Source organism: Centropristis striata, chromosome 18 (assembly GCF_030273125.1).
Source record: "Centropristis striata isolate RG_2023a ecotype Rhode Island chromosome 18, C.striata_1.0, whole genome shotgun sequence".
Lineage (NCBI taxonomy): Eukaryota > Metazoa > Chordata > Actinopteri > Perciformes > Serranidae > Centropristis > Centropristis striata.
This window is the reverse complement of record NC_081534.1, coordinates 30,129,355-30,142,335: the sequence shown is the minus strand read 5'-3', so window position 1 is coordinate 30,142,335 and position 12,981 is coordinate 30,129,355. Positions and strand designations below refer to the sequence as shown.

Here is a 12,981-nt window from a genome sequence, read left to right as displayed (position 1 = left end):
CCATATTATATCAACCATCATGTATAGGGCTTGAAAGCTAGGAAGTGAAACAGATGTGCGGGTAAAACACCCAAATAATAAATTAGTGTCGGATAATGTCCCGCACACCAATTTATTGTTGCAATGTTTGGGTGCTTTACCTGTTTAAGGTCTGGCACAGGACGTAAAGGAATAATTCTTGCATACAGTATGCAAATTTATACATGAAATCCAACTTTTGGATAGAGGAGGCCAGGTAACAAGTGGGGAATTAGCGGTGCTGAAAGTAGTGATAGGATAAGCACGTGCGTCAGGGCGCACATGTCATGAATCTACTCAAATCAATGACACAATACAAATTGCCTGGGATTTTTATTCACTAGGTTTGACACCCTTTTTTCAATACAAAATTATCCACACAACACATGATTGAAAAGGAAAAGTAGTTTATTTAAAACACAAAACAAAAAGCGATGGCACCGCTGTCTTTACTGGGCGTCTGCATCACCTGCATGAAGAGAGGTTGATTAGTGAAATTGAACGGGATACATTGTGCAATGCGGAGGAAAAAAATAGAAATGCCCCTTACCTGCGTCCTGGGGGAGAATTATTGGGACCGAGATGGAGGGACTGTTGAACTGCGCCTCGGCAAGTGTCAGCTGTCTCCGGTGCAGCTCCAACTTCTGACGTTTGAGACGCACCATCTCCTCTTGGAGGGCAGTCTGTCTCTCCAGTTGGCCCTCTATCCCCCGCAGCACCGCCAGTTTCTCCCTCTCGAGACGCACCAGCGTCTCGCTGCAGGTGCAGGTCGTTATGGAGGGGCGTCCCCGTGTGCGGACACCGGGCCCTGCTGGTTGGCATGCGGGGACAGGGCTCGGTTGCAGGGGGTCGTCCTCTCCTGGGGACGTGCAGGTCGCTGCTCCGCTCCCAGATGGCTCCTCCTCCTCGCCTTCGCTGTTGTCTGAGAGCCCTTCGTCCCCCAGAATATCGATGCCCCCACTAATGCCTTCAGAGGCCGTCTTTCCAATAATGGAGAGGACTTTTTCCTCGTCGGGAGTGAGGGTTGTACCCCCAGGTGCGCCACCGCCCGTGCCCATGCTCTCTCGCCTCACCTGTGCGCTTTTTTTTTTGTTTGGCTCTGGAACTCCTGCCACTTCTTCCGCACGGCACACCAGTCTCGCAGGCCACAGGGACTAGAGGGGGACATCTTCTGGGCTATTGCCTGCCAAATGCGGTTTTTTAATGTTATGTCTTTTTTCCCCCTTGTTCCCCCAAATAACACCTCGCGGTGCTGCCAGACCTCGTCCACTAATGTGGCCATCTCCTCTGCAGTAAACGAGGGTGACCTCTTGCTGCGTTTGCTGCCTGCTTTCTCCATTCTCGTGTGTGTGCGTATCCACAGTGGGGTATATATGCGTTAATGGCTTGATTACTACTCGGATACACCTGTTAGCTGTGATCACACACACACACACACACACACACACACACACACACGTAGCCTTATTGCACAGGTGGGGTGACTTAAGCGCTGATAAGGTGGTGGGTGATCGATTTGCCTGGCATCGATTGATTTATATTTCAGCACCACGGCGGTGGACAGCTCCCACTAAGAGCTTCTTAAGAAGCTTCTTTGGCGGGATCTTAAGAAGGCAGTTAAGAACGCATCTGGGAAACACCCCTATCTTAGCGCTCCTTCTTAGCCGAACCCTTCTTAAGAGCCTTCTTAAGTCCTTAAGAACGAGCGAATCTGGGAAACGCGGCCATTGTGTGTGTGTGGAGGAGCTGTCTGAGCCCCGCCCACGGTGAAATACTCTGCTCTGTTTATGGCTCCAGTTTGGCTCAAACGTTGGTGACTTTCTCATATAAACAAACATGTAAAAGCAACATGTTGGCAGATATATACGGGGATGACTTGGTAACTTTTGTTGAGCTTCTTATTAAGCCATGTTGTAGAAATAAGAAAAGAAAATTAAATTTGTGTATACAACACTTTTCCGAGTGCCCAAATTTTTATAAATAATAAAAATAAATATTGTATAAGAAAATTGGTCTCCACATATTGTACATATTATACTATTTACATGTTTCCAACCAATCCTGTCCTCTCCTCTCTGCTCTGTGTAAACACATTTTCAGTGAATATTTGTCACGTGACCATTGGTCTCAGCAGAATCAATCACGACTTTACAGTGCCGCTGAGGAGCAAAAATTATTGTTTTTTAAAAGGATCTAGTTATTTTTGGCAACTTTTTAAATGTGATAAAAAGATAAATTAATAATGTGATAATGACAAGTTTAAGGTTCCCTTTATTAATATTTTTCATAAGGGAAACTTTCTTAACCTATGATCTGTTCAAGGACTGCTGGAAGTTAAAATTCCAATAATAATGCCCGTTTTTACAGTTTCTTGTTAAGATAAATTGTGTATTTTTGGCGAGTTGTTAAAGAAAACATCAGTTTCAGGATGGTGGGGTTCAGAGGGTTCAGTTAAAAGTCTTGTCTGATGTAATGTTGGTGAACCAGCCCTTTAATCTGGAACTCATTATGTTCAGTTTTATGGACTCTGTGTCACAGAGGTGTTGATTCAGATTAATTTGCTGTAGTTTGTGTTGTTGTAATGAGCTGCATTATATTATCACGTGTGCCAACGATAAAAATATTTCATTATGTTGTTGTTAAAAAACTCACAGCGAGTTCATCCGTCTGGGTTTCCTTCTCTGAAAAAACAAGAGAAAGAGTCGACTTTAGTTCCCACAGTGGAAATCCACGTTCATCAAAACTTCTGGTTAATAAATTTAATGTAAAGCTTCTCACCTTTAGTTCTTATCCAGATGTTGACCGCCACAACAGATGTGATGAGTGCTGCTAAACCCACAGACACAACGATCCACCTCCAGTGGGCTGGAGAGACGGAAATGAAAAGAAAGAAATCAGTTGTAGATTTTAGACTTCGAGAGAGAGAGAGGGAGAGAGAAAGAAAGAGAGAAAGAGAAAAGAGAGAGCGAGAAAGAGAGTGCAAGAGAGAAAGGAAGAGACAGAGCGAGAGAGTGAAAGAGAGCAAGAGCAAGTGAGTGAGCGAGAGAGCGAGTGATCGTGAGAGAGCGAGGGAGAGAGAGCTAGAGAGAGCGATAGAGAGAGAGGGAGTGAAGGAGAGGGAAAGAGAGCGGGTCAGAGGGTGAGCAATAGAGCAAGCGAAAGAGTGAGCAAAAAAAATGTGAAAGAGTGAGAAAGAGAGAGCGCAAGAGAGAGACCGGAAGAGAGCAAGAGTGAAAGAGAGAGCAACAGCGAGCAAGCCAGAGAGTGAGCAAGAGAGAGAGAGAGAGAGAGAGAGCGCAGGAGAGCAAGAGCGAGTGAGCCAGAGCGAGACAGAGATTGAGAGAGTGATAGAGAGTGAGCGAGCAGGAGAGAGCCGGGCAGAGAGCGTGCAAGAGTGCGAGAGAGAGCAATAGAGCTAGCGAGAGAGCGAGCGAGCAAAAAGGCGAAAGAGCGACAGACGGAGAGACAGCAAGACAGAGAGAGAGAGAGTGAGAGAGCAGGAGCGATATCGATAGAGAGCGAGAGAGAGCGAAAGCGAGGGAGAGAGGTAGAGAGAGAGCCAAAGAATGAGAGAGAAAGAGAGAGCGAGAGTGTGAGAGAGCAAAAGAGGGCGAGAGAGAGAGAGATCAAGAGAGTGAGACAGAGAGCGAGGGTTTTTTAACTTTCGTGCCAATGAAGCTTTACTGAATTGAAATAAAATAAAATTGAGAGAGATCATAAATAAACTTCATTTTCATTTGTTACAGTGTGTAAATGTTCGACGACATCAGTGCAAACAGATTTCATCTTTTTAAAAGTGTTCAACATTATTCATGTTTCTGAGTTCTTCAAAATGAATCAATAATCATCTACCTGAACACTTTCTATTCCCCCCATGAATTAAACCAAAAAATCATAAACATGAGAAGAAAAAGAGATGACAGTACTTTGTAGTTGGTTGTTTCCAGTTGTTGGTGGCATTTCACTTGTTGTTGCTGCTGTTGCTGCTTTTGTGTCCTCACCTGAACAGAAGAACACAACTCAACAAACCGTTATAATAAATATATTGAGTTATTATTTACATCATGATAAAATCACTTTACACAGCTCAGCATGTTCTCACCTGAGGACTGAGGAGGGCTGAAGGAAAACAGCTTCACCTCACGAGTGTTACCATCAGTCACTTCACACTTAAAAGAGTTATACCTTGATGTGTAACCAAAGTGAGAAGTAGGAAAGGTTACAGAGGCGGAGCAGTCAGACTGTGATGTCTTCAGTTGTGGGTTGTTTTTATCCACAGCTTGACCCTGAAACAGCCACTTTACTGTTCGTGGACATCGATCATATATCGACAAGGAGCATCTAAACTTCACCTCATCATCAACAGTGTTTTTCTCTTCAGTCACTGGTGAAGATGGAGATATTGTGAAAGAAAGAGTAAAATTAGCCTCATCACTGTAATAACAATCATAATGTTTCAGTGTATTGCTCTAACAAGACAGTTTAAAGTCATTATAATGTAAATACTCACTGGTAACAACTGACAGGGTAACTGAAGAGTCTTGAATTTGTCCTGATCTGATCTGTCTGCAGCCATAAAGACCAGCATCCTTCTCTGTGATCTTCTTTATAACCAGAGAACATTTCTCTGAGACACTCAGTCTGTCTGATTTAGCTCCAGCACTTTTACCAAGTTGGCCACGTGAGATCAGATCTACTGCTGTGTTTGTTGATTCACTAAAGATCCATGTAGTGCTCTCACAGTTATTCTGATCCTCTATCAGACTTTCACAAGACAAAGTGACGTCATCTCCAACTCCGACAGTCAAGTAGAGGTCCTTCTGTCCAGTTACAGCTGCTGAGAAGATGACAGAGAAATAAAGAAATGTACGAGTAACATCAGAGGGTCGATCATTTAGGATACAATTTAAATAAAAAAGTTAAAAGTATGCCTCATCATTGCTTTAAAAGAGTTCACTAAACTCACCTCGCTGCAAAAAGACACTTCTTGGCTGTATGTTACATTAAAGATAGTAATAAACTAGCTCCTGTTTTAATGTTTCCATCATTCATATACATATTATATGAATCCTTACCTGTAAACTGAAGCACCAGAATCAGATATAACATGTTGATCCGTCTCATCGTTCTTCTCAGTCTCTCTGCTTTTCACACTCTGAGCTCTGCTTCTCCGATCTTGAGCTTTATTTAGGGTTTTTTTTGTGTGGTGAGCAAATTCTGAACTTCCCCATAGTGATTCTTCAGAATTGTGTCTATTTTTGTCACTTAACTTTGAACTTTGAAAGATTTCGACACTGGTCACAATTTCTACTTCAGCATTTTCATGTTTGTTAATTCTTTACCATCCAAGTGCACATTATGTTTAGTCCTAAGAAGAGCTGGACAGAGTAAGTGAAAGCTGTACACATTGTTAGTTGAGATAAATTATTGCAGAAATGCAGCTTGTTTTTTTAGACAGTTTCTATTAGAAAACAGACAACATGGTGATGTTTGACACATGAACAGTCAAACGCCTCTTCCCCAGGATGCATTGCATTTATAACACCACCAGATGAGTTCATTGGTCACGAGACCTATGACACCATAGGTGGTCTCCTGTAAAAGGCCCAGCAGACCTCTGATCTTTCTCTCTCTCCTCTGTTGGCCCAGCAGCAACACCTACATCTCCCTCAGGAGGGGACCAAGAGCCCTGAATTCACCAGCCCCCACCTCCTTCCTCAACCCCTGCAGAGATCCTCTGCTCAGGGTGATGGCCTTTTTCAGAAAATCTCCTTCTCGTAAGCAATTCTGAAACAACTGCAATTCTGATCTACCCTGCGCATCAAGGTTGAATTTATGAACACAAAGTTCATTGTAACCGCCAGAGAAGACTTCCTCAACAAATAAGGATGAGCAAAACTTAATTTGCAAGAAGACAAGTTATTGAAACCAAACTGTCTTTGACGCTCTCTTTTTTTTTAAAGGATTTCTCCCCTTCCTCAACTAGACTGTGAGTAATTCAACTGGGCGAAGACTTTAAGTACAACGGATTTGACTTGTAATCAATAATTTGGTTTATATGTGTGTTTTAAGTATTATTCTTGTGATATTCGTGTAGCTACATCATTTGAAGTCATATGTTAATCTTGTTTTATACAGTCAGTCGTACATGCAAACTAACTGAAGTAACTTCTTTTATTTACTCACACACTGATTTACATACAATATACTTTCAATTGGCTTTAAATAAACACAGTTTGTAGCTCACACAGCAACACATGGCCATTGTCCTTCAAGAGAGGGAAGGCCAATTTTCCCCCCCAACCACGAACTTGTGATATTTACGACTCTTCGTCTTGAGACATGGAGCCACACACACACACACACACACACACACACACACACACACACACCTTGTAGCTCTATACTCCATAGATGTGTGCTTGTATTTATCTATTTAGAATAAATATATTTCTGGAATATAAATGCTGTCTATTTAATGTACGTGAACGATATGTTAACCTCTTCTATGAAAAGAATTACAAATTCCTTCAACAATTACTAAATATAAATATGGTAATTTTATTATAGTTATTAAGTTAATTATTAATCAGTGTTCAAAATTGATAGTTTAGTAACTCTGAGACTGATTTAGGTGAATTGCACATATTTTTCTCTGTTTTACAGAGTGGTGCCCTATTTTGGAGGTGACTAAGAGTAAATCAAGACATAATTTAATTAATAATTATTTATGATAATTATGCCCGTACAAGGCATCATTTAATCATAAATGAGGCATCCTAAATTCCCAACGACAGTACATTATGTACTGATTGTATCAATAACAATAAACTAATATTATATATTTGGAATATATAAAACAATCTGAGTGGGTCCATTCTGCATAACAAGACAGTGACTCATTGGAGATGGATTGACGAGCTTGTGGGTTGGACGAGGATTAAGATCAAACCCTCAAAATCGCGCAGTCTGTCCCTCAGGAAAGGGGTCAGAAGTGACCATACCACCTTTGTCGCGGGCGGTGAGGAGATCCCACTGCTGGCAAGTCAACCCATCCGTAGCCTGGGTCGTACCTATACAGCAGATCTCTCTGACAGGCAGATGGGGAAAACAGTGAGGAAGCAGCTCGCAGATGGCCTGGCCAGGATCAGTCAGAGCTGAAATCATTATGATGTAAATACTCACTGGTAACAACAGACAGGAGAACCAGAGCATCTTCACCTTGTTGTTGTCCTGATCTGATCTGTCTGCAGTAATAATCACCAGCATCCTCCTCTGTGACCTTCTTTATACAAAAAAAAACTAGCTGATTTTAATGTTTCTGTCATTCATATACTGTACATATTTTATGAATCCTTACCTGTAAACTGAAGCAGCAGTATCAGACAAAAAGACCATCTGAGTTCAGCCATCGTGCCTCTCTGTCTCTCTGCTTCAAGTCTCTAATCTAGTTGCTTCTCAAAGAAATGTAGTTCCTCTATTATCACTTCCTCATTCCTCCTTTTTTCTCTTTTGTCACCTTCCAATGTATACCGTTCGACAGCGGCTCAATCAAGATCAGTGCTGTGTAACTTTCTGCTAGTTTGCTTTCGTAACTTCGATCTAAAGCCATTAAAATAAAAAACACTGAACTACGATACAGATACATCAAAATGACATCAAGCAGTCAGATCATGTTTAGTTTTCATCAATGGAAATGTAACTGTAAGAGGTAAATGTAATATATTTACTCAAATTGTCATTCAAGGTGCTTGTATTTTGCATTTCTAACAACTTTAGTTGACTTTCACCTGGATGAATGAAATATCACCAAAAAGACAGACTGGAAGCACATACTAAGCCTTTATTATTATTATTATTCATTTTTGTTATTTTCAATTTAATTAAATTATGTGATGTGATGCGGCAGAAGTGTTGGTCAAACTCCGCCAGCAGATCTGATGTTTTCATAGTAAGAATCGCTCAGTCATCATGAAAATGTAACAAAATAATTAAACTCTGAGGTCTTATTATAAATGGCCAAACATTTACACACATATCAGCACAATAAGTCTCCTAAAGTGTGTTTCCTTCATTTCATACTGTTTTTTTATCATTGGATGTATGTGATTTTTGGCATGTCCCACTCACTGCTCAGCCTTCTACAGTGTGTTTAAGTAGTGGTTAAATTATACGTATTCAACTAAAAAAATGACATGGTTATATTGTTCACAACAAGTTGTTTGATAAAAACGAGTCATTTTGATCATATATATTCTGTTTTCATAATCATAAAGATTGTCCATGTGTCCCTGAAATTGCAGTCCACCCTGTCATTATGGAGTAACTACCCCTTTAAGAAACCCTCTGACGCTCTCAGTGACATTTTTCCCGTCAATTTGTCTTTTAAATGGAGGCTGAAACACAGACTGTATATAAATAATGGACGTAGTCACCATGACGTCACCCATTGGTTTGCGGCCCGTTGGACGCATCGAGTTCAGCGTTACACTCGTCACCATCTTGCATCACCATCTTGTTTCCGATACAGCGAGCAGACCCTATCTGGACTGTGGAGGAGCGAGAGGGATCTGATCACTGACTACAGCCTCTCTACACCTCAACCTGACTGAGAGAAGCTGCTGCTAATTCATGTTAGCATTAACTGGAGCATTAAATAGGATGTTCGTTTTGCCTAGCAAAAAACAAAATGTATGTTACTTATCTCAGAAAAATGAACAGCGACTCCTTGGAGTGTCTGTTAGTTCAACCAAATGCTGAACAAGACATTTTTACTGAACAAATCGTCATTAAGTGAAAATACAGTGTGAAAGGGTCAAAGTTATGAGACCAAACTGGTAAACATGATTGAGACCATAGTGTTGTCCTAAAAAAATTCTGAGGTAATTAATCATTGAGAAGTTTAATTTTGCAAATTTTGCATTGAAATTAATGGACAGAAATGTTTTTGCAGCCAAACTTAGCGCCCCCTGCTGGAATTTTCAGTAGAATGCAACTTAAGGCACTTCCTGGTTTGCCTCCCTGCTCAGACCCGGAGGTTGTCGCCTGGGCTGAAACAGTGGCTAGTTGCAGAATAAGTATTTACGCTTTTATTTTGTAATTTTCATCACATCATGTGTTAGCTGAATGTTGTCAAGCTTAATGTGTCCACCCTGTCATAGTGAAATGTCAATTGATATAAAAAGCTTTCTGAAATTTGAAATATATTTGCTAAACAGTACACAGTCAACTAGCTAACCGAGTCATGTTGCTCACTGAAGGTCCATCCATGCTAAATTAGCCAAATATGACACATTTTGCAAGTGTGGGAGCTTGACCAACAATTCTAACAGCATAACATCTACTTAATACAATATATATGAAGTTCAATGGAAAATCTCCACTTTTTTTGGGAAATGGGGAAGTCTCAAAGGGGCCTTATGGTGATATTGACTCAAACGTGTTATTTCTTTGGTTTGTCGACGGTAGCGTAGAGGTCGCTGGTGTCAGCAGCAGCAGGAGAAGAAAAGGGAACTTTCACAGTGCTGTAGGTCACCGCATCACCTTCATATTTATCCTGAATTTTGGAATTGAGAGAGGAAAAAAAAAAAAAGACATGAACTCAATCCAGCCCCTCGAGAGATTTCAGAATCATAATAATGTCACACATTAAAGTGATAACATAGTTGTCTTTTCTTTCTCTCTTTTTAAATGCACTATTATCCTCAGTGTAACCAATCAGTCAGCTTACTCTGGCTTTCCTGTTGGCGTTCTCGGTGTAGCTGACGGAGGCGTAGGCAACACCGTCTTCAGGATCAGCCTGCAGAGAGAAAACAACATCATGGCTGCTCACTTACATCATACTGACTCAGTCTTTCATCACTCAGTTCAGTAAATTTCCAGTTGCATCATAATTCCCTGAGTCACTGTGACGCGTACAGGCACATTATAAAGAAAACAGAGTAACTTTGTGGTTTAACACAGAATTTACAAAATTGAAAGTTGGCCATTCACAGGGAACTTAAATTTAGTTGGGGGAATGTATTTCTTGAGCATAATCTTGACTAAAACAATCACATTTCATGCAAATATACTTGAATATCTGCTATTCCTATTCCAGCACACTGGTTAATGCAGGGCTGAAGAGGCCACGCCCCCTACAGAGACCACGCCACCGTTGAGGCCACACCCCCTATATGCACCGTGCATTCCTCCATCACATGTTCAATTCATTTACATGTTGAATGGGACTTATGGGGAATTTGGAGGAGGGAGGATCATTTTACTTAACATTTGAATGCGTGGGATCGGGGGAGGGGATGAATATTATTTAACAACAACAAAATCTGTTGAAATGTCAGGTCTTTTGGATTTCCAAAATTTGCAGCTTAACTTCCCATGGAAAGTTTCTGGAAATTTTCCAACCCTTTGCAACCCTATTTAGGACCGACAAGTGCCCCCTACTGGTGGCAGCAGAGCAACTCATCCTCATACATAAACCGTTATAAAGTTATATGGCAAACTCACATTGTTGTCATCCATCTGCGTTTTGTTCCCTGAAAAGACAAAAATAAAACTTAAATTTCCACAGTTAAAGTTCAGGTTTACGAAAACTTCTTCTAACCTGAATGTTCTCACCTGCGGCCCTCTTCCATCTGATGACCGACACGGCAGTTATTATGAGCGCCACTAAACACACGAATGCAATGGCGGACCACAACCAAACTGAAAGGAGAAATTGAGATGGTTTTCTCAAGATGAGCTATTTGGAATGTGCTCTCACACTGCAGAGTCTATGTATCGTCTTTGAACTGGATCTTGTGGCTGGAAAAGCGAGCAGCAACAATGAAGTCACCTTGTATTGTTGGTGGATCGTCGATTGGAGTTGTTGTTGAAGTTGGTTCTACTGATGTTTCTAATAAAAGAAAAAAAATATCACAATCTTCCATCTTATCATTTAGAGTATCTATTTGTATAATAACATAACCTAAACACTTTTAAAATATATTCTATAGCTAAGCGGCTGAAGATAAACTGCCAAACCTAAATTTCCCATGTTTTTTTTTAATTTTATTTCATGTTTTTTTTTTTCATTTATCCTTTACTTCTTGAGTAATCATTGAGGGCAACCCCTAATTTACAATAATGTCGAGAGCACAAAGAAAACATAAACAAAATGAACAAACAGCACAGACAAAACACTTGAAAAACATTAAAAACAGTTAGTGAAAGGCAGAGTTATTGGTTGTCATAGTTTTAAACTGGCCAATGTTAAGATAAAAAGTCAAAACTGTCACATCGCCGGAAAAATAATAAATGTCCTCCCCCAGAAAACAACCCCCAATTTGTCATTTTGCAGCTTATAAAGAGGGAACAATATGTTGTATTTTTGTCGTCCAACCCAGAGGTTTGCATCACCACGGCATCTATTGAGAATTCTCCTGTGGGAATTTTGCATTGCACTTTGGATCATTGCAGAAAATAAGTTCTGTGGCAAACATACATTTCTGATGCCGACTCCTTTCGTTCAGGAGGATACTTTTTACAAATGAACACCACTTTTATTAAGTTTGAAGTGTTAATGCAGACGACAGAAGTAAAAAGCTAACGTTATGCTTTAGCGAACTACAGCAAATTGCCATTTGGCCAAACAAATCCACGCGGCGATAGTGTTGGCTAATGCCTCTTGCTAGTGTAACCTTAAATAACACAGAAACGCTATCTTTCCGTCCGTATTATGCTTAGCTGTCAGTTAATAAAGTTTTGTTTTTACTGTTTTCAATGGATCAAACTGATGCGGAAGAAAGGGCTTAAATCTCCACTTAGCATGCTAATCGTGAGATAGCACAATACGCAGTGTACTGTACTAAAAGTTCATTAACATGAACCCAATTAACTGATACTATATTGCATCTCATATCAAATGATTATGGGCATTATGCTAAGCAACATGAATGTCATCCCTGAATTACATAGTAATGCAACATAAGTGAATGAAGCTAAATGTCTGCTTAGCATGCAACAACGTCTGCAACTCCATAAAACACTTACCGTAATTTTTGGACTATAAGCCGCGCCTTTTTCCCCATTTTTCGATTCTGCGGCTTATATAACGGTGCGGCTAATCTATGGATTTTTACAGCTAACGGTCACTAGGTTGCCTCCTAAATCTATGGATTTTACAGGTTACAGTCCACCAACTTTAACTCTATGGGCTCTATGACCGGTCCGCGAGGAGCGGCGGGCTCCAGCAGGAAAAGCTGGAGGCAGGTGTACGTACCAGATCGGCTCGGGGTCCTTCATATACTTTTAAGCTATTTTCACTTGTCTGTGTGTATTTGTGTCGAAAGCTACTTAGTTTGTCGGAGTCGCCGTGCCGTAATCAGCGGCAGACGAAGGACCCCGAGCCAATCTGGCAGGGCGCCGGAAAAGAGTGAAACAGGTAGCGGCAAAAATAAAAGTGAAACTGAGAGTGGTACGAGAGACAGAACGAGAGACAGACCGACATTACGAGAGCGAGATAGTTTGTGCAAAGGAAGTTTTCATGCACAAACCCTCATTATGAAAAACAACCGTAGAAATGCATATGATGCAGCTTTCAAGTTAAAGACAGTCAATCTGGCTGTAAAAGAAGCTTCCTCAAGCAGCCATCTCTTTCCCAACAATCCTCTCTGTGCACGAACCCTTACATATGGTAATTAAACATTAAAACACCTGCGGCTTATAGTCCAGTGCGGCTTATATATGTACACATCATTCAATTTAGCTGCTGCGGCTTATACTCCGGTGCGCCTTATAGTGCAGAAAATACGGTACTTCCTAAGGTACGCACACCATCCAGCACATACACATTGAACATTGATATTCGCTGGAAACTATTTGAATATTATTGGAAAATCAAATCTTGTAGCGCACTTTAAAACTCCAAGAAAGGTAGGCTAAACAGATTTACAGATGAGATGAGTCAGGCATGGAAATCCAGAG

The 12,981-nt window shown here is 40.8% G+C and overlaps 1 protein-coding gene across 1 annotated transcript; it reads right to left on the bottom strand.

Annotated features, from left to right (window-relative positions):
- Positions 1–4,091: 4,091 nt before the first annotated feature.
- Positions 4,092–5,153, bottom strand: LOC131990732 (uncharacterized). The gene is made up of 3 exons (XM_059355845.1): positions 5,094–5,153; positions 4,529–4,855; positions 4,092–4,402 (listed from the first exon to the last, which is right to left on the bottom strand). The coding sequence occupies exons 1-3, from the start codon at positions 5,140–5,142 to the stop codon at positions 4,092–4,094; spliced, it is 687 nt and encodes a 228-aa protein (XP_059211828.1). The 5' UTR covers positions 5,143–5,153.
- Between the last annotated feature and the right edge of the window lie 7,828 nt (positions 5,154–12,981).